Source organism: Coffea arabica, chromosome 1c, assembly GCF_036785885.1.
Source record: "Coffea arabica cultivar ET-39 chromosome 1c, Coffea Arabica ET-39 HiFi, whole genome shotgun sequence".
In the NCBI taxonomy this organism is placed as follows: Eukaryota; Viridiplantae; Streptophyta; class Magnoliopsida; order Gentianales; family Rubiaceae; genus Coffea; species Coffea arabica.
In genome coordinates, this window is record NC_092310.1 from 46,473,889 (window position 1) to 46,500,891 (window position 27,003).

Consider the following 27,003-nt stretch of genomic DNA (forward strand, 5'->3'; position numbering starts at 1 on the left):
ACCCAAGGAAAGAACAAATGTTGTTGATACTGGTATATTTTTCACTCTGCCATACTTAGAATTTTGCTTTTGTTAATTGTTACTTGTTAATATTCCAACTAAAAAGATCTAGTTCTTCTATTCTGCTATGACAAGGGATTAGTCAACTTGTTGGTCTTACAGATACCATATTGACTGCAGTCTGAGATATTTTCTGAAATCTAAACAGAAAATCGAGTAAGAAGAGGTAGAGGTAAAAGATTTAAGGATGACAGAGACTTTTCTATAATGAACGAAGAATCACTTGATCATAATGGTTTGTGTATAGAAAATGGGAAAGAAACAAATACAAAATAAATTAACTATCGATTTCTATTATTTCAATGCCTTGAGACCATATGATTTCAAGCTCATTTAAAATCATCTTAATGGAATTGAAGGAGTGAATTCATGTGATAGCCTCCCTCAATCACAATTTTCTTTTGTAAAGTTTACTTGGTTGCCTTTTTGTAAAGTGTTGATATTAAAGTATGATTTGCTGATAATTGATAACAGTAGTTGGCATAAAAAGTCAATTGCAAATTATCTTGGATGGAAGAGAAACAAACCACACTAATTCGTGTATTTTGTCAATGGTGGAGATCATGAAGAAGGTGTGACCTCCAGACACCCAAGAAAGAACCAAATCAAGTCACGTCGCCATTCAACGAGAAGTAGAAAAAGCAAAGCTTTAACTGATACAACTGATTCTGATGTTAGCCCCCCACTCCAAGTTTGTGGGAAACTTCAGGGACCAGTAGAGTCTGATAATTTGAGTGCTGAAGAAGAAATTAAAATTGTTGGAGAGTCTTTTATTGAGGACGACATCAATGCCTATCCTCTTCGAACTAAAAGCAGGAGAAGCAGAAGAATGGTCAATAGAAGTGGTTCTGAAGTTTGTATTCCAAGAAAAAGAGTTCGACGGCAACCAAGGAGACCCCTGAATTTCGGCACTTCAATCACATCAGAAGGAGTTTTAAGCTCCAGGCAATTTTATCGCTACATGGAGTACGTTTTCTAGTTTGATGTTTTTAAAGTTGTACCATGATCCTATTTCAAAACCTTACTTGTGTTAAAAGCATTGCATTATGCAGCCACATATGGAGTGAGGTTTCTGCAGAGAAGCGAAACTCAATTGCATACATGGATTGCTTGTGGTTTAACACATACGCAGAAAATAAATGGAAGGAAATGGTGTTAAAATGGATAGAGAGGGTAGATATATTTTCAAAAAAATATGTTCTGGTTCCCATTGTTCTGTGGTAGGTCTCTTATATTATGCAGCGGGTTTAGTTAGTTAACATATTTTCTTTCGGAGTATCTTGTTCATCAAGATTGTACTTGTCAGGTCTCATTGGAATCTTCTGATCTTCTACCATTTCTGTGATAGCCTGCAATCAGAAAGCAGCACTCCCTGCATGATATTGTTGGATTGGCTGCACATGACAGATCCTTAGAGGCTTGAACCTTTAATTAGAAAGTATTTGATCAATCAATTGCTTGTTTTATTATTGGTCTCAAAAAGTTGGCGCTTGGTGCCTTATTTTCTCTTATAATGCTCTGTTGTTTTTCTCCTCCATAGGTTTGTTATGGACATATATAAAAATGAGAAGAGGCCAGAAACCAAAGAATTGATTCGTAAAATTCCTCTTTTGGTTCCTAGTGTGAGTTACAATTATCAGCTTATTTTAATTTTCAGTTGGATTCTTATACTGAAAAAGACGCAATGATTATGTTTTTTTTCTTTTTTTTTCCCAGATTCCTCAGCAGATAGATGATAAAAAATGTGGGTATTTTGTCCTTTACTATATTTATTTGTTCATAAAGAATGCTCCTGAGATGTTTAGCATCGACGAGGGCTACCCTTACTTTGTGAGCCCTCTTCGTTTATCTTTTTAAAGAAAAAGTTTCTTTTAACCTATATAATAATTGGTATTTTCTCTCATACATTGTAGATGACAGAAGACTGGTTCACTCTTGAAGAGCTCGACGGCTTCTATAAAACACTCGAATCAGTTCGGGCCGACACTACAAGCTCAGATGAATAGATTGTACAGGTGCATCACCTTCTTGTATTGTGCAGCAGTCTGTAATATAGGTTGCATCCAGGACTCTTGAAAAAGTAGTAGTGTAAGCAGAAAAAACAATTGATGTGTGATGCAGTTGCCAAAAACAAGATCTGAGTTGAGTTGCGACGGCCTGAGCGTGCTGAGAGGGAGCGAGCTGGCGAGCTGGGCTGGTGAGCTGCCAAAGACGCAATCCGAACTGAGCTGCTACGAACAGAACTGGCTGAATGCAGCCGAGCTGAGAGGGAAAAACCGAACAGACTATCCTACGGAGAAAGAACAACGGCAGGACTAGAGTTCCCGGAATAGCTCCGACGATCAAGTCAGTAGAGCTTAAGAATAAGGCAATAGTATGAAGGGTACTGTAGATGGCGTACCTTGAGTTGTCGCGTAGTGCTATATTTATAGGTTTAACGGGTAGCAGTTTCCAAATGGGTGTCGGAGTCCCCTTAGGGTTCGGAGTCTTTCTAGAGTTTCAAACTACTGCCCCTAAAGGTTCGGAGGCGGCGGCCCATTTGGCCCACTCCATAAAGAGGCGACGGTCGTGGCCGAGCTGATTTCTCTCTATACCGAGTTGAGGTGTCCGAGCTGTACGATCTCTATTGCCGACCTCGCTTGTGACAGAGCCGAGCTGACATGTGTCATACGTGAATTCGTTGGCCGAGCTGACAGGTCATCATGCCCGAACTGACACGTGGCTACTGGAAAATTTGCCCTACTACACTAGCCCCCCTTTGAGTCCAGAGTCATCGAAAAGTCGCATGAGTCTGGACCAAGTTTCTTGGCGAAGAGTCAGTTCGGTGTGGGACTCATGATTGCGGCCCTTGCTCGAGTAACTTGTAAGACCGAATTGAGTAGAACCAGTTCGTTTTTTGTATGAACTCCTTCTTTGTAAATAGACTCTTGTGGACTGAATAGACTTTTGTTTCTTCTATACTTAGCAAAATTTTTTATTCATGTCTTTCTTATTATGCTGTTGAAATACACTTGCATGAACAGTCCCTGAGCTAGCGCGCGAACTGACTTCCCACTTATGCAAAATAGTTCAGATATTTGCATGAAAAGATAGGACCATGCGCGACCAAACAACTCAGGTCATGTATAGACAGAATGAGTGAGTTTTAATGAAAGAGCCTCATACTCGGACTCGTTATTGGAGGCCCTGAAGTCAAACCTCAAGGCGCAAGCCAATTCTTTCCCCGTAGGGTTGATTAGGAGAGGTCCGACTCCACACCCTTGTTTGATGCTCTATCAATATACGATGTCTAGGTTGGGATGACCTGTCCAGCAACCTCATTGGTTTCTTCGGCCTGTACAGCCTCTCTGACCTGTTTGGCCTCAATTGTGTCTCTGGTCAGCTCGGTCTCGTCGGCTCTTGCGGCCCGTATGACCTCGGCAACTTTTTCGGCCTGCTCGGCCTCAGCTGTGTCTCCGGTCAGATTGGTCTCGTCGGCTCTTACGGCTCGTATGACCTCGGCAACTTCCCCGACCTGCTCGGCCACAGCTGCGTCTCTAGCTAGCTCGGCCTCAGCGGCTCTTGCGACGCATATGACCTCGGCAACTTCTCCAACCTGCTCGGTCGCAGTTGCGTTTCTGGCCAGCTCGGCCTCAACTGCGTCTCCGGTCAGCTCGGCCTCGGCGACTCTTGCGGTCTGTACGACCTCGGCATTTTCTCCGGCCTGTTCGGTCTCGGCAGCTTCTTCGACCTGCTTGGCCTCAGCTGCGTCTCCGGTCAGCTCGGCCTCGGCGACTTTTGTGGCTTGTACGACCTCGGCAGTTTCTCCGGCCTGTTCGATCTCCTGCTGCCCAAAGAGAATACCTTTCGCTATGAAATCAACCAGTACCTGGGATCCGATGGCTATCCGAGACTGGTAACCCAAGTCATACTCAGACAACTCCACAGCCCCCTTGGCCATTCTCCCTGACATGTTCAGTGATGCGACTGCCGATAGCACGATCCGAACTGAGCAGTCTCGAACTGCGCGAATTGGTTATAAGTGAACTAGTACTAGTGGGGTGAGCGAACTGACCTGCAAAAGGCACGAACTACGGGACTTGTATTGTCTGGTTGAACTATATTTATAGGGTTCTTGGTAGTAGTTTCTTTATAGGATTATGAGCCCTGTTAGAAATGGACTCCTCCTTGGATTATGTCTACTGGCCCTGAAAGACTCGAGAGTTTTGGCCACTAAGCCCATCCAGTTGGGAGGCGGTGGCTTTGTCCGAACTGGCTCTTGTAAAGGCCCGAGCTGACTGGTACGAACTGCCTATGCCCGAACTGACACATGACATTGGCGAATTGGTTCCTCTGCGACTGGAGACCGAACGGAAGAGTCGGCAGGTCATTACTCAGCTGGAGGCCGAACTGAACGGTCAGCAGGTCATTACTCGACTAGATGCCGAACAGAGGAATTCTGCTCTCTATGTTTGGAGGCCGAACAGAAGAAATTATATCATCTCCATTTTGATTTTGAGGCTGAACAAAGAAGTTCTATCATCTCTATTTTGAGGCCGAACAGAGAAGTTCTGCCATCTCTGGCCTCGTAGTTTCTCCTGTTCACCCTTCAAACGATTAGCTTCCACTGCATTAGCCTTCTCGTGAGTTCGGTCCAACATCTCCCGAACTGATTTGGGAGGTTTCTCCACGAACTCGGTCTATAGTTTCTGTTTGCATAGTCCATTGATGAAGGCGGCCATGACAACCTTATCGTCCCGATCCCGGACCTGGAGGGACTCGGACCATGTACTCACGGAGCGATTCCTCGGGCCTTTGCTGAACTGTAATCAGGTGAGCAGTACTCTTGGAAAGGCTCGTGAAGACACGAACTGCGCTGCGAACAGCCGTGCGAGCTTGCCGAAGGACCGAACTGACCTGGGAGGCAATCCCTGAAACCACTGACGGGTCTTCCCCTCCAGGAACATCGGGAAGGTCATGCACCTCACGGCATCGGCAGCCGTTTGCAGGCGCATCTGTGTCTGGAATGCGAACAAGTGGTCTTCTAGATCCGTGGTCGCATCGTAGGACTTCATGGAAGGTATCTTGAACTTCGCTGGCAGCGGATAATCTTTGATGTCTGGTATGAAGGGAGAAGTTGTGTACCTGTCCACCTCTGGATCCGACAACAGATCCAGTTCATCCTGCTTCGGGTATTCCTCTTTCTTGGGAGGAAGCTCCATCCGCGGGAGCCTTGGGATGGGCTCCAGGTGATCAGTTCGAGAGTTCTTGTGGGAGGGTTCTAGAACCTCGATTTGCTCACGCGTGAGCTTCTTGCGGGCTCCTCTTTGGTCGGGGGCTAGGGCTCCATGTTCTAGATTCCAACTGCCCAGTTCCGGTTGTCCTCCGTGCCTTGTGTTCCTGGTTGGGATGATCTCCGGATTGTCCCTTCAGGTAGTTCACAATGGCTTCGAAGATAGGCAGATTCGCCACCACCGATTGCACCAGCTGCTCTACGGGGATCCGTGAGAGTTCAATCCTTTCGTCCTCCAAAATTGGATCTTGACGGGGGTGCGGTGGATCACTCTGTTCATTCCCCTTAGATCTGTCCACATTCCTCTGGGATCTAGTCTTCGGCATGTTTTCGCAAAAGAGAGTACTTGCTTCCCACAGACGGCGCCAATTGATGCGGCTGCCAAAAATAAGATCTGAGTTGAGCTGCGACGGGCTGAGCGAGCTGAGAGGGAGCGAGCTGGCGAGCTGGACTGGTGAGCTGCCAAGGACGCAACCCAAGCTGAGCTGCTACGAACAGAGCTGGCTGAGTGCAGCTGAGTTGAGAGGGGAAAATCGAACAGACTATCCTACGGAGAAAGAACAACGGCGGGACTAGAGTCCCCGAAATAGCTCCGATGATCAAGTCAGTAAAGTTTAAGAATAAGGCAATAGTATGGAGGGTACTGTAGATGGCGTACCTTGAGTTGTCGCGTAGTGCTATATTTATAGGTTTAACGGGTAGTAGTTTCCATATGGGAGTCGGAGTCCCCTTAGAGTTCGGAGTCTTTCTAGGGTTTCATACTACTGCCCCTAAAGGTTCGGAGGCGGCGGCCCATTTGTCCCACTCCATAAAGAGGCGACGGCCGTGGCCAAGCTGATTTCTCTCTATACCGAACTGAGGTGTCCGAGCTGTACGATCTCTATTGCCGACCTCGCTTGTGACAGAGCCGAGCTGACATGTGTCATACGTGGATTCGTTGGCCGAGCTGACAGGTCATCATGCCCTAACTGACACGTGGCTACTGGGAAATTTGTCCTACTACAGTGTGATTAGTGATAACTAACAAAGGTCCACTTTGGGGCTACATGTTACGAGCGGCAAACTTGATTGTTACATTCTGGGAACTCATTTCAGTTTTCGCTTAGGTTCTTTCTTTTAAACAGAAAATAGGTTTTTTGTTTTTCTTGTACTTGATAAACCATTGTATTGTCAAGTTTTGTTTGTACTTGATCAACTACTTATAAGTTTTCTTGTACTCATTTCAGATTTCTTCTCTTTGCTTTCATAAGACTTGTGCGGTCATGTTGCATTTCTCCAACTACCCCGTCTGTTCGAATTATTGCTTGTGCTTTTGTTTTTGGCCCTTTCCAACTTCCAAGATTAACCTAGACACTTTTTTAATTTGTCAAAAATTTAACATGTCAATTTTGACATTAAGGGATTCTTGTGGTTTTGCACCAATTTTAGTAGATGTTAGTTGAATCTTAACAAATTGAATGCTAGCTAACTAATCATTTCATACGTAAATACTAGTGGGGGAGGCGCACTCTATGTGTGTGCATATTTTAGAAAAAAAATAAATAATGAAAAAAAATGTATAACAACAGGTTAGTTGCAGCAAAGGAATTAATTATGGGATTTTTTTATATTGAAGTTGGTATAAAGATTTGAGATAAATGTCTTATCATACTATATATGAAGCGAGAGCGAGGGGTTTGGCATAAACAAATTATGTCATTTAATGTATTGCTTAGTATGCCCATACTTCTAAAGAGAATTACATTATTTTAATTACTCGCCTCTCTACATCCACTTCATATTTGTTGAATTAACTACCACTTCTCTAACAAAAAAAAGCTACCATTTTTTTTAACATATTACACAGTTTAACTATTTCTAGCAGAAAAATATTGCTAATCATTTTAAATATCTTTTTATTAGTAGCACACACATTAGGTGTGCCTGTACTTGGCAATTGGATGAATTGAGTGGGTTTTGGATTAGTTGATATTAGGTTTTCACTTAAATTGGTTATACTTAACTCGCCCAACTTTAAATTGGATTGATTTTAGGTTGGGTCATATTGAGTCATCTCAAATCCATGACCCATCATATTAATTAATACATTTGGATACGTAAATTTTCTTACATACATTTTAACACACAAAAAGATTTTTCCACACACATAAACACATTTTCACATACATAAATATATTTTTACACACAAACACACTTTCACACACACAAACACACACTCACTTCTTAAACTCCTTGGAAACACATCATAAATAGAATAATATTTTATATTGCTTGTATTGTGAATTTTAGATAATAAAATTTTCATTTAAACAAATTAGCTAAAAAATTTGTTTACTTTATACTTTTTAATACTACTAATTGATTGAAACTTATTTAACACTTTTACTATTCATATTTGCCTTATTGTAAGTTGTAATATTCTGTGTATTTAAATTATTGAATGCTAGATTATATTATGCTTGAAAATGTAATTAAGAGACATATAATTTGTTGAATTATGATATTGATCAGGAATTATTAACAATGAAATAAAACAAGTTAGAGAAAAGTAAAAGAATGCAATTAGACCAAATTTAAAACTCTATTCTATATACATGAAATATTAACAAACAGAAACAAATAGCAACCTGAGAACAATAACCAAAAAAAAAAAAAGAAAAAAAGGGAGAAAAGCAACATACTCTTAAAAGGCATAATAAATCATTATAAAAGTTGAGCAAGTTTAACTATAGTTGTAAAAGTAAAATAAGCATGAGTTTCTTTTTTTTCTTATATAAAAATTAAAAAAATTGATTGAAAACATATATATGAGAATTGTGAATACAAATTGGTCAATAAATTGTTAACACATCTCGAAATGCAAGTGGTTGGCAATATATGTATTGAATCTTGTATTTATTATTTTAAATAAGTTGGATATTGGGAACCCAAATAAAAAATTCAACCCGCCCAATGAATAAGTTTGGTTGTTCTTACCAAAACTAACAAAATTCATAACCTAATTGACTCAACCCATCCTTTAAAATTAATGGACCGGTTGGGTGGGTTGATGGCTTTTGAATTTTTTTGTCAGCTCTATATGTGGGCCGAAACCACTCGTAATAATAGTAGATAACTATTGTAATAGAGGTTATGTAAACATAGTAGTAGATAAGTGTAGTAGTAGCAATTATGTAGACGCAAGAATGTGGAGCATGAGGTGATTTTATATTATTCTATCATGTAAAGGGGCAATTGAAATAACAAATGATGACAATTTTTTTTAGCACAAGACCCATTGCTCATCAATTGTTTCTTTCTTTTATTTCTTTCACTCTCTTATATTGGTTTGGAGTTTACAAGGTCAATTTATACTTGTAAATAATCATTCTAGATACACAGAGAAATGTTCCAACCATCCCACAAACTCTCTTAATTTCCATCATTCTAGAGAATATTGCAACTATCTAGAAAGCTTTCCAACTACCTCATTAATCAAGCTAATTGATTTAGCACATTATTCAACATATTCCCCCCTTAATGTGCTGTCCTTGAACTCCAAGCATCTCTCGAAAGTAGTTGAACTTGTCTTTTGGAAGTGCCTTGGTAAAGATGTCTGTAACTTGGTTTTCACTCTTGCAAAATTTTAGTTCAACTTTACCATCTTCAATTGCATCTCGAATAAAATGGTGCTTGATTGCAATATGGCGAGTTCTGCTATGATAAACTGGATTTTTGGCAATGTCAATTGCTGATTTGTGGTCACAGAACATCACCGTAGCTTCCTTTTGCTTCTCACCAATATCTTCAAGAATTCTCCTAAGCCAAATGGTTTGTGATGTTGCCAAACTTGCGGATACATATTCAGCTTCAGCTGATGATTGTGCCACGCTTTGTTGCTTCTTTGATGCCCAAGAAAATACTCCAGAACCAAGCGAAAAACAATAGCCTGAGGTGCTCTTCATATCATCAAGGCATCCACCCCAATCACTATCACAATAACCATGCAGATTTAAAGTAGTGCTTTTGCTGAATTGGATACCATAATCGAGTGTCCCTTTGATGTATCTTAACACTCTCTTGGCTGCTCCAAGATGTAATTGACTGGGATTGTGCATAAACCTTGATAATAAACTTGAAGCAAACATGATATCTGGCCTTGTAGCTGTGAGATAAAGCAAATTTCCCACCAAACTTCTATACAAAATGGAATCAACTTTCTTTTCACCATCTTCCTTGACAAGCTTTTCACTTACAGCAAGTGGTGTAGCCATAGGTTTACAATCAGCCATACCAAATTTCACAAGAATATTTTCAGCATATTTCTTTTGACAAATAAAAGCTCCATCACCATGTTGATAAATCTCCATACCAAGAAAATGATGTAGCAGTCCCATATCATTCATTTCATATCTTTTCATCATGTCTTTCTTAAAATCAACAATCATTTTCTCATTGTTACTAGTGTAAAGCAAATCATCAACGTATAAAGCAACAATGAGAATGTTTGAGTTACCTTGAGTTTTCACATATAAGGTTGGCTCACATTTACTCTTCTTGAATTCTTGCTCCATGAAGTAAGAGTCAATTTGACTATACCAAGCCCTTGGAGCTTGTTTCAATCCATATAATGCTTTCTTCAACTTATACACTTGGTCTTCTTGTCCTTCTTTGACAAAACCTTGAGGTTGTTGAACATACACCTCTTCCTTCAATTCTCCATTCAAAAAGGCAGATTTAACATCAAGTTGGTAGAGATTCCAACCTTTTTGGGCTGCTATGGCAATGAGAGCTCTAATTGTATCAAATCTTGCAACCGGTGCAAATGTTTCATTGTAGTCAATTCCGGGCTGTTGTGAATTACCCTTAGCAACAAGTCTTGCCTTCTTCTTTTGGATTGAACCATCTGGATTCATCTTAACTTTGTAAATCCACTTGACACCAATGACTTCCTTGTCTCAAGGCTTTTCAACTAGCTTCCAAGTCTCATTTTTCTCAATTGCATAAATTTCATCTTCCATTGCCTTTCTCCAATCCTTTTCTGCATATGCTTCTTCAAAATTTTCTAGTTGAAAAATGCAAAAGTTGCATCTTGCATAAACATCACTTAAACTCCTCATTTTCATTGGAGTTGTGTTTGGAGAACTGCAACTTGAACTTGAATTTGGAGATGATGGTGGACTGCTTGTTGGTGTTGAATCATCACCATTTTCTTCTTCATTTGTTGAATTTTCTTCTTCTTTATGATGGCAAACACCCTGCTTCACAATCTTTTTCTCATCCCAATTCCAAGCAGCATTTTCATGAAATACAATATCTCGACCAATAATGATTTTGTTAGTCTTCAAATTAAACAATCTATAACCTTTAGACTTGGAGCTATAACCAACAAAAATACATTTTTCACTTACTTCATCAAGCTTGTACCTCTTTTCTTTTGGAATTTGAGCATAGCAAATGCTCCCAAAAACCTTCAAGTGTTTCACTGATGGTTTCCTTCCACTCCATGCTTCAATTGGAGTTTGATTCCACACGGCCTTTGTAGGACTTCTATTGAGCAAATACATAGCTGTATAAACGGCTTTAGCCCAAAATTCCTTTGGCAACCCTTTGTCATGTAACATGGATTTTGCCATCTCCATCACAGTTTGGTTCTTTCTTTCCGAGACTCCATTTTGTTGTGGTGTACAGCCAACGGTCAGTTGCCTCTCCAAACCTTCATCTTCACAAAATTTTTGGACTGCATTTGACGTGTACTCCTTACCACGATCACTCCTCAACTTCTTGATGTAACAGCCACTTTGTTTCTCAACAAGACTTTTAAACTTCTTGAAAATTGAAAGCACCTTGGATTTTTCTTTCATGAAATAGACCCAAGTCATTCTTGAAAAATCATCAATGAAAAGAATGAAATACTTGTTACCTCCATGAGAAGTTGTCTTCATGGGCCCACAAATATCCGTATGAATCAGCTCCAAGATCTTCTTGGCTCGCCATGCAGCTTCTTTAGGAAATGGTTGCCGGTGTTATTTGCCAAGTGCACAACCTTCACAAACTTCATGTTTCTCCTCAATTCTTGGTAAACCATATGCCATCCCTCTTTGTTGAAGCACTTTGAGGCTATGAAAATTCAAATGGTCATACCTCTTGTGCCACAACCATGAATCTTCATTGACATTTACTTTCAAGGCTTGATTTTTACTATAATTGAATTTGATTGGAAAGCTTCGATTTGCTTGCATTTGGATTTTCATCACAAGCTGTCTACCATTCCTTTTGTCATAGATGCAGCACTCATGATCATCAAAGTTAAGTGCATATTTATGCTCAAGAAGCTGTCCAAGACTTAATAAATTTTGGTCTAAATCAGGAACAAACAAAACATCACAAATGAACTTCATACCTTGCTTGGTTTGGACACCAATTGTTCCCAATCCTTGTGCTTGAACTATGACTCCATTGCCCATCTTCACTTCAGTCTTTATAGATTCATCCAAGTCAATAAAAATGGATCTATCTCTTGTCATATGATTGCTACAACCGCTGTCAAGGTACCACATATTGTTCTTGACTTTAGTGGCTGTGTGACAAGCGTAGAATAAGTTTCTTTCTCCTTGCTTGTCTTCCGAAAATTGTGCTTGGTGATTGGTCTTGAATCTGCAATCCTTCTCAATATGACCAAACCTCTTGCAATAGTAGCACTTTGGTTTGTCTTTATGCCAACAGTCTTTCTCAAGATGGTTGGTCTTACCACAGTAGCTGCAAGATTGTGAATTTTCAGCATTAAGGCCTCTTTGAAGGTTGTTTCTTCCTCTTCCTCTTGAATTTTTGCCTTTGCCTCTTCCACGGCCATATCTACCTCCTCTTTGTGAGTCTCCACCTCTTTGGTAGTTGCAAGATGGCTCTCGTTCATTGGTTTTGGGGGTGACATTCAGCTTTGATTGGAATGCGCTTTCAATAGATTTTTCAGCATGTCTAGCCAATCTTCTCTCATGAGCTTTCAACGATCCCATCAACTCTTGAACACTCATTGAAGCAATATCTTTTGTCTCCTCAATTATGGATACCATTGGATCAAATTTTGGAGGCAAACTAACAAGAATTTTTTCAACAATTCCGCTATCACTAATTTCTTCACCAAAGGTTTTCATTTCATTTACAATTGTGGTGATTTTTGTGTAGTAATTTTGAATACTTTCATCATCACCCATCTTCAAATTTTCAAGATCTCTTCTAAGAGTTTGAAGAGTAACATTCTTTACCTTAAGATTTCCTTGAAACTCCTTTTGTAGAATCTCCCATGCTTCCTTGGCATGATCAGCTCCCATAATTCTTGAAAAAATATCTGAACTAACACCTTGCTGGATGTGTGAAAGAGCCTTTGCATCCTTCTTCCTATGCTCTTTAAGTGCCTTTAATTCTTGATTGGTGAGACCTTCTTCACTTTCTGGTTCTCTATAGCCATTCTCTACATATTCCCACAAATCTTGTGATCTAAAAATTGTTCTCATTTTTACGAACCAATGATCATAGTGCTCACCGGAGAATATGGGAATTGGAAGACCATCACTAGTATGATTGGCCATCTTGTAGTTAGAAATTTCTCAAAATTTTCTGGTTTTGGGGTATGAGCTAAGGCAATGAAACCTTAGCTCTGATACCAATCTGTTGGATACTAGGCCAAGAATTGAGAGGAATATTTGGAGGTAAGGGTGGCTTCAATTGTTTCTTTCTTTTATTTTTTTCACTCTCTTATATTGGTTTGGAGTTTACAAGGTCAATTTATACTTGTAAATAATCATTCTAGATACATAGAGAAATGTTCCAACCATCCCACCAACTCTCTTAATTTCCATCATTCTAAAGAATATTACAACTATCTAGAAAGCTTTCCAACTACCTCATTAATCAAGCTAATTGATTTAGCACATTATTCAACAGACAAAGATTGAAGAACCTGATCAGTGACATTCTCAGGCACAGAAGCTAAGCTGTTCTTTCTGCAACTCAAGGATGTGCATTCTGTGAAGAAAAGAAATAATCTGCAATACCACAAAAAAAAACTAGTTTTAAAACTCGAACTGTTAATTGAACCTGTGAGGTGTTAGGGTCAAGGTTTAACCGGTCGGATCGGTTCAACCTTGGTTCAATGAATTTTTTTAAAAATAATTTATATAAATATATATGCACAAAATAAGACATGCAATGGACCAATTTAAAACTTTATATAATGAAAAGTTTAATATTTTCAAAGAACTTGGATTTTCAAAAATAAATTTTTTAAATTATAAGTTGAAACAAATAAAATTCATCTCAATCTCAATTATATCTACCAAAAAATAATCTTAAATCCAATCCAAAAATACCACAATATTTTGAAATTATACAAAAGTCACGTCTATGAAAATTAGACATTGTGAGATTAAATTTAATTCATGTCTATGGGATTTAGAGATTGCAACTTAAAAAAAAATGGAGTTTGGAGTTTGAAGGAAGTCAGAAGAATTGAAAATAGAGATGTAAATTTGATAAAAAGCAAAAAAATGAGATGAAAGTGAGTGGTTGTAACATTTAATAATTAATCTTTATGGTTAAAGAAAAATAATTTTTTTTATTATTTTCAATTTAATAGACAAAAACAAAATTAAAAGATGGAAGAAAATATTAATAAATTAAAATTAAAGAGATTTGATTAAAAAGGGGATGACAAAAGAAAAGAGGAGTGATAGGTTGCAATTTCATCATTTATTTTATTATTAATTTTCCTTATTACCTGAGTTGATGTGGATTAATTGTTAGATCCTACTCACTTTTGAAAATTTACATTTATTACAGGGAGTAGAACGAAAATACCATAACAAGTGCCAATTTGGCAGTTATCATGAAAGAGTTTAAGAAGCAGGCGTTCAGGGGCATTTTTGAAATATCAAGACGCGATCCCTTTTCAATAATTTGCGGAAGACAACATTGCAAAAGAGAGGGCTGGAGTATTCTTCTTCTGCTGGCCGCGGACGCCGCACAGTAGCAGTAGGAATATTAGATAGCTTTCCTTTGACTTTTTCTGGGTAGCTTTTCTGTCTTCGTATGGTAGGACCTCTAGCTTAGCTTTTCTTTTGACTTTTCCTCTTTTCGTCTTATTGTGCTTTTGCTTCTATAGGATGTGAAGGCAAAGAAAAGTAATTGGGCATTCTTTGTAATCTTGACTTTTCCTTCATTGCCGAACTGAATTGAATTTTCTCATTTTCGGAGTCAATGGCCGCAATGGTTGCTTCGATTTCCTGTGTGCTTTATTCGTTAAAGATAAACTAAATTCCCTTTTCTAGTCAAGGAACAACGGAGGCTTTGATTCGCCTAAAAATTGTGAGATTGATTTAATTTTATCTTTTTCTTTTATTTATTGTTATTCGCATATTCTCTGATTACAGTATTTATGGTTATTCAATTAATTGATTGTCTTGGATCCGGATAATTAGTTAATTTAGTAACCTATTGTCAATTGGGGCATTAAATCCGTAATTGTTTAATTGCCTTAAAATAGTGACAATTGGCATAATTAGACTTGTGTTAGGAGAATACGCGGACTAATTTAAATTAATCCTGGTAGTGCGTTATTTAGTTAGAATAGGGCTCCTCTAATGCATAAGGCAGTTGGGAAATTAAATCTTACGGGCGTACCTAAGATTATTTCTCAATTAGAGTAGTGGTTAACGGGCGTACCTTAATTACCGATACAGTAAGGAGGGGTTGACTGTCATCGCTTGTTTGGCAGTTATAACATATTTATTGATAAATAATTGAAATTGGCTTTGCATCGATGATCAATTTGGTGAACCATTGTTGAAGTTATTTCTTGGCTAGATCCTTAATTATCACCTATTTGATTTTAGTAATTTGTTATTTAATTTTTAGTAGTTTCTTAGATTGTATTTGAATTTCTTTGATTGTCACCTTCTGCACAAAAACACCCCCTTTGTTACTGTGAATTTGAAAAGAAACAGTTACATCCAGTCCCTATGGATTCGACCCTACTTATCACTATTTACAAAAATTAACTTTAGTTGAGTAGATTTTTATTATTGCACAACCCCGACACCTGTCAAGAAGAGAGAGAGAGAGAGAGTTGAAGATTATACAAAAAGAGTCATGGATGAGATTTTATCGGGTGGACGTTTGTTTTATATAAATGTATTATCAAAAGAGACTAATAGGATGTGATGATGCAATGGTTACTATGTTGGTTTTCCATCGCAAAGATCCTGAGTTTTTTGACAAGGGCAACTTTAATATAGAACCGGTATCATGGCTAGGCATAGCCACGGTTCCTGAACCGCTGGTTTTGGTTCTTCAAAGAGGTAGAATCAGAATCGCATAACCGCACCATCTAAGATGGTTCTAGTTCTGGTTCTGGTTCCTTATAGTTTTGATTTTGGTTCCTTATGGTTCCGGTTCCGGTTCCGTATAGTTGTATACAATTTTATTTAATTTCTTATCCTTACCAATTTTAATACGAATATAACAATATGTTCAAAATTTCAAAGAGAATGTAAAAAAATAAATACAAAATAAAGATCATATTTTAATTTTATTATTATTCTACAAAGTATGAAGTAATAAATAGATAATACAAATTTTATGAAAAGTACATTACATTGTCAAATTAAAAAATACATTGCACTATCGAATGGTAATCATTTTAAATGGAAAAGAAAATACATGATTTTTTCATTGAAATTGAGATGAAATATCAAAACCAACATTAATTATTTAATCATCTTCATTGCTTGCGATGGCATTAGAATCAGTTGTATAATTGAATTTTTCTTCTTCATCTTTTTCCATTTCTTGTTGTCTATATTCTGCTCTAGTCTAATTATCCACACATGCTTGAATTTCTAGTGATTTTGGGCTTAATCTCGACCTTGTCTCATCCAAAATGCTTCCACCGGCATTAAAAGCTTGTTCCACCGCTACTGTTGATGTCGGAGTTGCTAAAATTTGCTTAGCAATAACTAATAAGGGAGAGGATAGGATAAAAAATAAACGATGGTGGGCTTTCAGTCCAAGACTCCAAGTTTTATACCATTTATGGCTTTTAGTTTCAAACCAATAGCTTTTAATTTGACCTTTTAAACTTTCTTAAAACCCATAAAAAAAAAAGCCCATAAAATTTAAACTTTCTTAAAACCTATTAAACACAACTAATTTTTTTCGAATTATCTCACTACTTATATTAATTATTTTTAATTATTTTTTAACGGTTCTGGAACCGGCGGTTTTGGTTCTATTTTTTAGAGAACCAGAATTGGAACCTTTATCTTAGGTTCTACCACGGTTTTGGTTCTTGTTTTGGTCCAGTTCCAAACGGTCCGGTTCCGGTCTGGTTCTCGATTCCAAATAGAATCATGGCTATGCCTAATCATGGCCGGTTCGCGATTCAACCGGTCGAACCAGCTAGTTCAGTCTACTTTTCAAAACATTGCAAAAAAGTAGAATGATTTTCAGAGACAAAAGATAATGCTACATGACGTTATAGTCAATTAGTAAATTGACGAGCTAATCTTGAAAAAAAATAATTAAAAAAGGGGACATATTACATAATTAACTGTCTAGCTACAGAATTAACCACATCCTATGCAAGCTACATCCCTCGCTAAACATTTAGAGACCGATCATGAGATCTTATATTAAGGGTTATAAAAGACTCTTCAGATGGCTAGCAAGCTAGGAAATTTAAGGGTTATATGTAGTTTCGGTCATTTTTGCATACATGGTAAGCAGAGCAACCACGAATGAAGGCCAAAAACTGTACTCCAACCTCTGCATTTGGTCAAGATCTAAACTTCTATGTAGCTCAAACTTGTGGGAGTGCGTTTCTAGATATAGCCGGTCTCAACAGACTTGTTTCAACTTGGTACAACATAACATAATTATCTACACTGCTCTACAAAATATCCTCGTGAATAGTTTGATCACTTACAAAAGCATTTCTCATGAGAAGATATAAACTATACACATAAAACTGTTTGAAAAAAAAAAAACTCTATTTTCATCAAGAATATTGAGTATATCTTTTATCTTTTCTTCCTCAATGATATGATTTCAAGAAACTTAAGCAAGCACTGTAACTTCACACCTTGAGAATAGACGTAAGATTTCACAGTGCAATTTGGAAGATGAATATGCATACATCCTGAAATTTGTCTCTACAACAACATATCCCTGATAGGAGTAAAGTTGGAATAATAATCAGTCAACAAATCTGTCTGCTATTTCATCGAAGTCAACTGAGAAGCTATGACGTATATTAAGTTAGCTGAAGAAATGTACAACCAAATCCACGTTCAGAGGAAGTTCCTTTGAAATGTCCAGTCCAATCAATGATAAGCACAATTTTTTTTTAAGAACACAGATAATTGGGAGTATCGGCTGGACAGCATGGTAAACAAAGAAAGTTACTAGAATGTTGCAGATAGGCTGGAATGACCTGTTTCCTGGATGATGTATCTGATAAGCTGATAGATAGATTTGTAGCCAACTTTATGCGGATAAACCAACTCTCCTTTCTTCCCTGATGAAGAGCCAAAACAAAATAAGAACTGCAGGTGGAGCAAAAACTCTAGAAGACAAGCATTTGAAACAACCAATAAGTGCAACTAAAGTTTACCTGCTGAAGCTTCACACGGCCCAAACCAGCAAGATCCTAATTATAGTCCTCTGTGTATCACTCAAATGTGTTTATATTATAAGCCTACATTCAGAACTGGATCAAATCAAATCATGATAAATATACTGACAAGTTACAAAATATTTCAGGGGATAAAAAGTGAGGCCAAAATCATGTCCATGCCAAAAATCAGTGATGGAACCAATATAGTTTCCCAACCCCTTTGAATAATTAGTAGCTGATCAAGCAATAGAACTTGATGAAACCAAACATTCTTACTTAATACCTCTTCAGTAGCACGGAAGCTTAGTTCCAGAGAAAAGGATACAAGATCCGCTGAGCCCAGGCCCCGCTCCTCGCCAAGGTGAGGAATACAAGTAAGAGGATAAGCGCGTTGGTCAATAATATTTAAAACCTTTTAGTTGGTCATGGTTGTAGGCTCAATCACTAACAGCATTTTCTTAGCAGTGTATAGTTTTTAGTTCCCTTTCTTCTTGTTTCCCTTATTGGTGCAAGCAAGGTTCACTCCAATATCACAAGTAGCAAAAGGTAATCACTCTATTTGTCCTTGCATGGGTGTTAAAAGGATCACCCTGGAAGCACAAAACTATGTGGTTCAAGATAATACGGTTTACAGTTTATTGTGGATTCGAACTTCATTGGGTGGTGTGGTGATTGGCATATAGATGTTTGCAGGATCAGGGATGGGAATAGAAATATCAAAGAAAAAAAAAAGAAAATCAAGAAATAAAAAATCATCCTGATCATTTTTGTTTCACCAAATCTACTATTTTTACACTCAATTTCCCATTCATCTTTCTTTTCATCATTTTGGTACAAAATCCATCCTTTTTGACCAACCAAAACTCTCACAACTCACACTGTCTGCACTCCCTCTTTTTCTTTCAAGACAAAACACACAAGACTAACATAACTCACTCCTTTCTATCTATCGGCTCTCTCCACTTCTCCCCTCAACTCACAGACACTAAAAAAGAAATTCTCAGTCAACTTTCGGCCTCTCCTCTCTTTCTCAATTTCTCACACACTACACACATTCTCCTCAACTCCCCCAAAAATCTCTCGGTCTCTCTCTCAATAACACACAACAATCATACACACATACAACTCCCTATCTCAGCTCTCTTGCTCTCTCTCTCTCAAAAAAAAAAAAAAAAGGGCAGAAGAACAAGGAAGATTTGTTACTGCTGTTGAAGTCGCCAGTGTCGGAGTATGGTCACGGGCTTCTTCAATAAATTTGCACACTAGAATTCAAAGGCTATTAAGCCAGTTAAGGTACCCTTCTCATTTTTCCCTTATGTAAATGTGGCCACTGGCTTTCTGTGATTAAAAGTTAAATAATGAGGGCTTTGTGAACAGGAGTAGACGGTTAACATTTTTCCTTTCCTTTTTTCTCTCGTTCCTTTTCTTTGTGGTAATAGGTATACTGGTTGTTGGTAAAATTTGGGAGTTCAAATCTGTCCGAGTTTCATGAACTGTGTGAACCTAAATCTTGCATTCCAAATGTTTCAAAAAATGCCTAAATGAAAAATCGAATTAAATTGGGTTTTTTTTGTCCATTTAAGGTCATAATTATATTGTAAAAATTACAAGGATTGTTTTGGTACAAATTTATGAATTTTGGAGAAGATTTTAGTGATGTTTAAAAATAAAACCGTGGCTGCATTTTGCCATTTTGACACCCTTTCGTGCATTTTTTTGAAAAACCAAGCCAGGAAATGGACTCTATGCGAAAAATCGAGTGAAGAGACGTATTTTAATGAAATTTTGTGATCGGAGAGACCGCCGGCGTTTGCCACGGACGTCGGCTACCCGAACTTCAGTCCACCGGATAAGAAGAAGAACAAGAGGGAAGAAGAAGAAAAAAAGAGAGAGAGAGAGAGAGAAAAGAAAGAAAAAGGAAGAAAAAAAGAAAAAAAAACATTGGGCTGTTTTTTTTTTTTTTTTTTTTTCTGGTGAATTTGTGTTTATTTTTCGTTAGGCTTGTGGTTGGGTTTTGGAGCTGAGTCCAAAGTTTTCATTCTATTAAATTTCCATTATTCTTTGGACTTGCTTGGTTTTTTTCATGAATTGGCTTGCATTTTTGTTTTGGACTAGAGTAATCCGGCCCAAGTGCTAAGATGATGGCCCAATTTTGTTTCTAGATTTTGGCCTAAAATTATACTCCTTCTGTCCTATTTATTTAATTATATTTGGAGAATTTAACCTTTTAAGAATTGTGATTTGATCGTGATGTTTATACTTTTTTTTTTTAATTTGACCCCCATAAATTCTAATTTTCAATGATAACATGCATATAATTAGAAAGAAGGGTTATATTGAAAAGAGAGATTGAACGGTACTTTGACTTTTCTAACATGACAATTGTTTTGAAACCTCCCAAAATGCAAAGTATGACACTTCAATGGGACAGAGAGAGTATTGTTTATATTGAGTCTAAATCAGAAATTGAATTTTGTAATTATGTCCCAATCTTTTGAGTAATTTTATTGTGGCTTAAAAATTTTTAAATTTCATTCATTTGGGTCCCTAATTTAATTACATTTTAGCCTCTAAATTTTATTTTTGTTTAATTTTGACCCATAATGGTTTCAAAAATTATACGTTGACCCCAAAACTTTCTTATTTTTATAATTTGGTCCCTATGGTTTTTGATTTTTTCAATTATAATTGTCCCTTTCCTTTAGTTGTTAATTGTGCTTCTCTTGCATGCATTTAAATTGTAAATTTTGAGTGTTTTGAGTTTATTTACATTTTTTAACATAATAATACGAATCTGGTAATTATTATTATTATTTTTAAGTAAATTGGTATCGTGTTCTTTTTGTTAATTTTGAGTATAGATAGGGCGACTTTACCTCATTTAGTCACCACTTCAAAAGGGAGGTACCTATATTACCCTTTAAATTGTGATTATATGTTCTGATCTGCTCCTACGTGCTATTGTATGTTTATATGTTTTCACATTTTTTTATTATTTATTTAATTCAAATGCTTATTCAATTTTTTAATGTTTGTTTGGTTAATTTTGTAATTATTTGGGAGGTATTTAAATGCCTCAAGATGTAATAGATAGGTAATATTTTTATTTATTTTTACAAAAATTGTAATTAGATAGACAAATGTAATAGATAGGATAGATAGATTTATTTTATTATATTTTTTCCCATTTTAGATTATAGTTAGGTCTCCGCTATAATAGATAGGTTTTGTGTGTTTATGTGGCTTATGTGCTTATATGCTTTTGTCGCATTTCTTAGGATTTTTGCATCTAAATATTATACTTATGTGTTAGATGCTATATGTTCTTACATGTTTACTTGTTTTAATTCATGTTTTATTTGTTTTATTATGTATTATGAATGCATGACGTTACCACACTAGTCCCAACGCTAATTGTAACTTTTCCCTCTACTTCCCTGCTAGTCCAATGCTAATGAAGATTTCTAAAATAGGGTTAGTCCAACGCTAGATCCTTAGACCATCTACACGTTAGATTCAACCCTCGTATGTTATTTATTGCATTGTCATATATTTTTCCTATTTTAAGTCATTTTTCTCATTTGCATGATATTTCCTCTTATATTATTCCCTTATCCTCTATATGTGTGAACTAGATCATTTAGATTCATATTTCATTTAGAAAATTAGAAGAAATAAGCTAGTGCATATGCTTGTTTAGATTAGAGGGTCACTTTTCGAATATGGAAAATGGGTGATTATAGCTCTTTAACTTAATATCCCATTAATCTTTTTAGAAGAAAATTGTGTCACGAGTTTTTGTCTTTCGTATTCATTATGTTGCATCCCAATCTTTTGGTCTCGTGACTCCTTTAACGAATTATTTTGGATTTTGCAATTAATGCGATTGGTACCAATTCAACCTTGAATGGACATTTTACCCATTTCGATATTTTCTTTAAATTTAGGTTTTTAATCTATATAGGAAACATCCAAAAGTGATAAATTTAAGGGTTAGATTAGGAAAGTTTTGACTAAATCTCACAACTAATTTAGACTAGGTTGAAAAGATGCTTTAGGTTTGAGCCAATCTCACAACATTTGCCTGTCCTTTTTTCAACCATGATTCTCAAACTCATTTTCTCTTGTTTTCAAAGATCTGAAATTGTCGAAAAGGGTTTTATTTTATTTTTTATTTTATTAAAAATATTTTTGGGAGACTTGGTACACCTAAACATTATACCAAGTAGTGACTCTTATTTTCTTAAAAACTCTTTTTAAATTAAATTTTGGGTCCAAACTGTTGTATTCTTAAAGTCCCATTTTAGGCCTTTTTTGCACTTATATTTTTAAATGAAAAAACACATCTTTTTGTAAATAAACCGTTTCATAGTGAAAATTGATTTTTTTTTTTTTTTTTTTTTTTGTTTGCATCATGGCTTATGGTTACAACTATTAGATTTCGTCTGAGGTAGATCCTTATCCCCCAAATGAGAAAACCCTTTTATTCATTTTAAGCTTGTAATGCCAATCTATCCATCTACTTTCTCATTTCAACCAGCAGTTGCTGCCATTCCTCCACTTTCCAATTGCTCTCTGAAATCCATCACTTGTCTGAACTCGAAACAAGGTATCAGACATTCAAGTTTATCTTTCTGTCTCGCTCTCCCTGAAGCGCGCACACACGTATTCGCTTATGTGAACTACTGCCCGTCCTTTTGAGTCCTCCAACGAGATGAGTTTGGACAAATCTAGAACCATTATAAATCCTATAATTACCAAATTTGTATATTATTCTACAGAAAAGTATGAGCATGTCAAAAAATTCATTGGATGTAGTAGCATGTCAAAGATTTAAGATATAAAATATCAATATACTTATGTGAATAGGTGGTATATGCATGAACTTGAAAGGGACTATAAGTTGCTGGTGCACTCAAGATCCCAATACATTACCTGCGGATACTTTGGGCTTCTATTATACGTGACAGTGTTCTGCACAGGAGCTTAATTAAGAAGCATCTAGTGCTACTACCTCAAATTCTTTAAGGATAAGATCTTTTGTTGTTAGATTAAAAAAAAACAAAAAGAAAACATCTTTTGTTGTTACTTTCAGAATTGAAATTATGTTCAGCATTTCTGATAGGTAAGTTTATTGTTCTACAGTGGGTCCTGTTGAATATGACAATACAGAGTCGCACCAGCAAGCTGCTCGGTATCCTCGCACAAATAAGTTAAAAAAGCATGCAGGAAATTTATGCTAAAACTAACCTCATACGTCAACATTTTCAGCCTGGCCAGATGTCAGAAAGCAAAGGTGAACCGAAGGAAAGAACAGATGTTGTTGATACTGGTATATTTTTCACTCTACATACTTAGTATTTTGATTTTGTTAATTGTTAATTGTTAATATTCCAACTAAAAAGATCTAGTTCTTCTATTCTTCTATGACAAGGGATTACAAGTCTCTTTTTGGTTCAACTTGTTGGTCTTACAGATACCATATTGACTGCATTCTGAGATTTTTTCTGAAATCTAAACAGAAAATCCGAGTAAGATGAAGTAGAGGTAAAAAGATTTAAAGATGACAGAGACATCTGTATTGAACGAAGAATCACTTGATCATAATGATTTGTGTATAGAAAATAAGAAAGAAACAAATACAAAATAAATTAACTATCTATTTCTATTATTTCAATGTCGCGAGACTATATGATTTCAAGCTCGTTTAAAATCATCTTAATGGAATTGAAGGAGTGAATTCATATGATAGCCTCCCTCAATCACAATTCCCTTTTGTAAAGTTTACTTGGTTACCTTTTTGTAAAGTGTTGATATTAAAGTATGATCTATATACTATTGTACAGATCTAGAACCATTATAAACCCTATAATCCCAAATCTGTATACTATTGTACAGAAAAGTATGAGCATGTCAAAAAATTCATTGGATGTATTAGCATGCCAAAGATTTAAGATATAAAATATCAATATACTTATGTGAATAGGTGGTATATGCATGAACTTGAAAGGGATTATAAGTTAGCCAACAGCCTCTTGGGCTGTTGGTCACCAAGACATCTTTAAGTCTTGGTAGAGGGTTCAATCCTTGCCTCCCACCATCCTCTAGTTATGGCTTCCCCTCCCCCTCCTCTTAGATTAGGCTAGAATAGGTTATACAAACTGTTATCATTGCTGGCAAAAAAAATAGAAAGGGACTATAAGTAGCTGGTGCAGCCAAAATCCCAATACATTACTTGTGGATACAATGAGCTTCTATTGTACGTGACAGTGTTCTGTCCTGGAGCTTAATTATGATGCATCTAGTGCTACTACTTCGAATTCTTTAAGGATAAGATCTTTTGTTGTTAGATTCAAAAAAAAAAAGAAAAAGAAAAGATCTTTTGTTGTTACTTTCAGAATTGAAATTATGTTCAGCATTTCTGATAGGTAAGTTTATTGTTCTACAATAGGTCCTGTTGAATATGACAATACAGAGTCGCATCAGCAAGCTGCTCAGTATCCTCGCCCAAATAAGTTAAAAAGCATGCAGGAAATTTATGCTAAAACTAACCTCATATGTCAACATTTTCAGCCTGGCCAGATGTCAGAAAGTAGAGGTGAACCCAAGGAAAGAACAGATGTTGTTGATACTGGTATATTTTTCACTCGGCCATACTTAGAATTTTGATTTTGTTAATTGTTAATTGTTAATTGTTAATATTCCAACTAAAAAGATCTAGTTCTTCTATTCTTCTATGACAAGGGATTACAAGTCTCTTTTTGGGTCAACTTGTTGGTCTTACAGATACCATATTGACTGCAGTCTGAGATATTTTCTGAAATCTAAACAGAAAATTGAGTAAGAAGAGGTAGAGGTAAAAGGTTTAAGGATGACAGAGACATTTCTATAATGAACGAAGAATCACTTGATCATAATGATTTGTGTATAGAAAATGGGAAAGAAACAAATACAAAATAAATTAACTATCTATTTCTATTATTTCAATGCCTTGAGACCCTATGATTTCAAGCTCATTTAAAATCATCTTAATGGAATTGAAGGAGTGAATTCATATGATAGCTTCCCTCAATCACAATTTCCTTTTGTAAAGTTTACTTGGTTGCCTTTTTGTAAAGCGTTGATATTAAAGTATGATCTGCTGATAATTGATGACAGTAGTTGGCATAAAAAGTCAATTGCAAATTATCTTGGATGGAAGAGAAACAAACCACACTAATTCGTGTATTTTGTCAATGGTGGAGATCATGAAGAAGGTGTGACCTCCAGACACCCAAGAAAGAACCAAATCAAGTCACGTCGCCATTCAACGAGAAATAGAAAAAGCAAAGCTTTAACTGATACAACTGATTCTGATGTTAGCCCCCCACTCCAAGTTTGTGGGAAACTTCAGGGACCAGTAGAGTCTGATAATTTGAGTGCTGAAGAAGAAATTAAAATTGTTGGAGAGTCTTTTATTGAGGACGACAGCAATGCCTATCCTCTTCGAACTAGAAGCAGGAGAAGCAGAAGAATGGTCAATAGAAGTGGTTCTGAAGTTACCATTCCAAGAAAAAGAGTTCGACGGCAACCAAGGAGACCCCTGAATTTCAGCACTTCAATCACATCGGAAGGAGTTTTAAGCTCCAGGCAATTTTATCGCTACATGGAGTAAGTTTTCTAGTTTGATGTTTTTAAAGTTGCACTATGATCCTGTTTCAAAGCCTTACTTGTGTTAAAAGCATTGCATTATGCAGCCACATATGGAGTGAGGTTTCTGCAGAGAAGAGAAACTCAATTGCATGCATGGATTGCTTGTGGTTTAACACATACGCGGAAAGTAAATGGAAGGAAAAGGTGTTAAAATGGATAGAGAGGGAAGATATATTTTCAAAAAAATATGTTCTGGTTCCCATTGTTCTGTGGTAGGTCTCTTATATTGTGCAACTGGCTTAGTTAGTTAACATCTTTTCTTTTGGAGTATCTTGTTCATCGAGATTGTACTTGTCAGGTCTCATTGGAATCTCCTGATCTTCTGCCATTTCGGTGAAAGCCTGCAATCAGAAAGCAGCACTCCCTGCATGTTATTGTTGGATTCGCTGCACATGACAGATCCTAAGAGGCTTGAACCTTTAATTAGAAAGTATTTGATCAATCAATTACTTGTTTATTATTGGTCTCAAAAAGTTGGCGCGCGGTGTCTTATTTTATCTCATAATGATCTGTTGTTTTTCTGCTTCATAGGTTTGTTATGGACATATATAAAAATGAGAAGAGGCCAGAAACCAAAGAATTGATTCGTAAAATTCCTCTTTTGGTTCCTAGTGTGAGTTACAATTAATCATCAGCTTATTTTAATTTTCAGTTGGATTCTTATACTGAAAAAGACGCAATGATTATGTTTTTTTTTTCTTTTTTTTCCCAGATTCCTCAGCAGATAGATGATAAAAAATGTGGGTATTTTGTCCTTTACTATATTTATTTGTTCATAAAGAATGCTCCTGAGATGTTTAGCATCGACGAGGGCTACCCTTACTTTGTGAGTCCTCTTCGTTTATCTTTTTAAAGAAAAAGTTTCTTTTAACCTGTATAATAATTGGTATTTTCTCTCATACATTGTAGATGACAGAAGACTGGTTCACTCTTGAAGAGCTCGACGGCTTCTGTAGAACACTCGAATCAGTTCGGGTCGACACTACAAGCTCAGATGAATAGATTGTACAGGTGCATCACCTTCTTGTATTGCGTAGCAGTCTGTAATATAGGTTGCATCCAGGACTCTTGAAGAAGTAGCAGTGTAAGCAGAAAAAGCAATTGTTGTGATTAGTGATTATTAACGAAGGGCCTCTTCGGGGCTACATGTTATGAGCGGCAAACTTGATTGTTACATTCTGGGAACTCATTTTCAGTTTTCGCTTGGGTTCTTTCTTTTAAACAGAAAATAGGTTTTTTGTTTTTCTTGTACTTAATAAACCATTGTATTGTCAAGTTTTCTTTGTACTTGATCAACTATTGATAAGTTTTCTTGTACTCATTTCAGATTTCT

The 27,003-nt window shown here is 36.6% G+C and overlaps 1 protein-coding gene and 1 long non-coding RNA gene across 19 annotated transcripts; both read left to right on the forward strand.

Moving 5' to 3' along the window:
• Window positions 1–26,991, forward strand: LOC113724862 (probable ubiquitin-like-specific protease 2A). Of its 18 annotated transcripts, none has more exons than XM_072073824.1 (10): window positions 18,844–19,271; window positions 23,124–23,172; window positions 23,250–23,310; window positions 24,430–24,612; window positions 25,223–25,628; window positions 25,715–25,882; window positions 25,969–26,100; window positions 26,202–26,283; window positions 26,383–26,496; window positions 26,580–26,991. In XM_072073824.1, the coding sequence occupies exons 3-10, from the start codon at window positions 23,259–23,261 to the stop codon at window positions 26,670–26,672; spliced, it is 1,230 nt and encodes a 409-aa protein (XP_071929925.1). In that variant the 5' UTR covers window positions 18,844–19,271; window positions 23,124–23,172; window positions 23,250–23,258; the 3' UTR covers window positions 26,673–26,991. The 18 variants fall into 18 exon arrangements, with proteins under 18 accessions (XP_071929955.1, XP_071929925.1, XP_071929903.1 ...); XM_072073837.1 differs by having other exon boundaries at window positions 18,845–19,271; window positions 24,552–24,612; XM_072073805.1 differs by lacking the exon at window positions 18,844–19,271 and adding an exon at window positions 22,431–22,587 and having other exon boundaries at window positions 24,552–24,612.
• LOC113724873 (uncharacterized) lies at window positions 1,394–2,167 on the forward strand. The gene is made up of 4 exons (XR_003457218.2): window positions 1,394–1,498; window positions 1,601–1,682; window positions 1,777–1,890; window positions 1,974–2,167. It is a non-coding gene; the product is annotated as an uncharacterized lncRNA (long non-coding RNA).
• Window positions 26,992–27,003: the final 12 nt, after the last annotated feature.

Bases quoted from the DNA above. Each gene is read 5' to 3' on its own strand.
- LOC113724862 (XM_072073802.1), top strand. From the start codon at position 23,202: ATGCAGGAAATTTATGCTAAAACTAACCTCATACGTCAACATTTTCAG. The intron at 24,613-25,222 runs GTATATTTTTCA...TCAATGGTGGAG, and splicing joins AACAGATGTTGTTGATACTG to ATCATGAAGAAGGTGTGACC. The intron at 26,284-26,382 runs GTGAGTTACAAT...TTTTTTTCCCAG, and splicing joins TTCCTCTTTTGGTTCCTAGT to ATTCCTCAGCAGATAGATGA.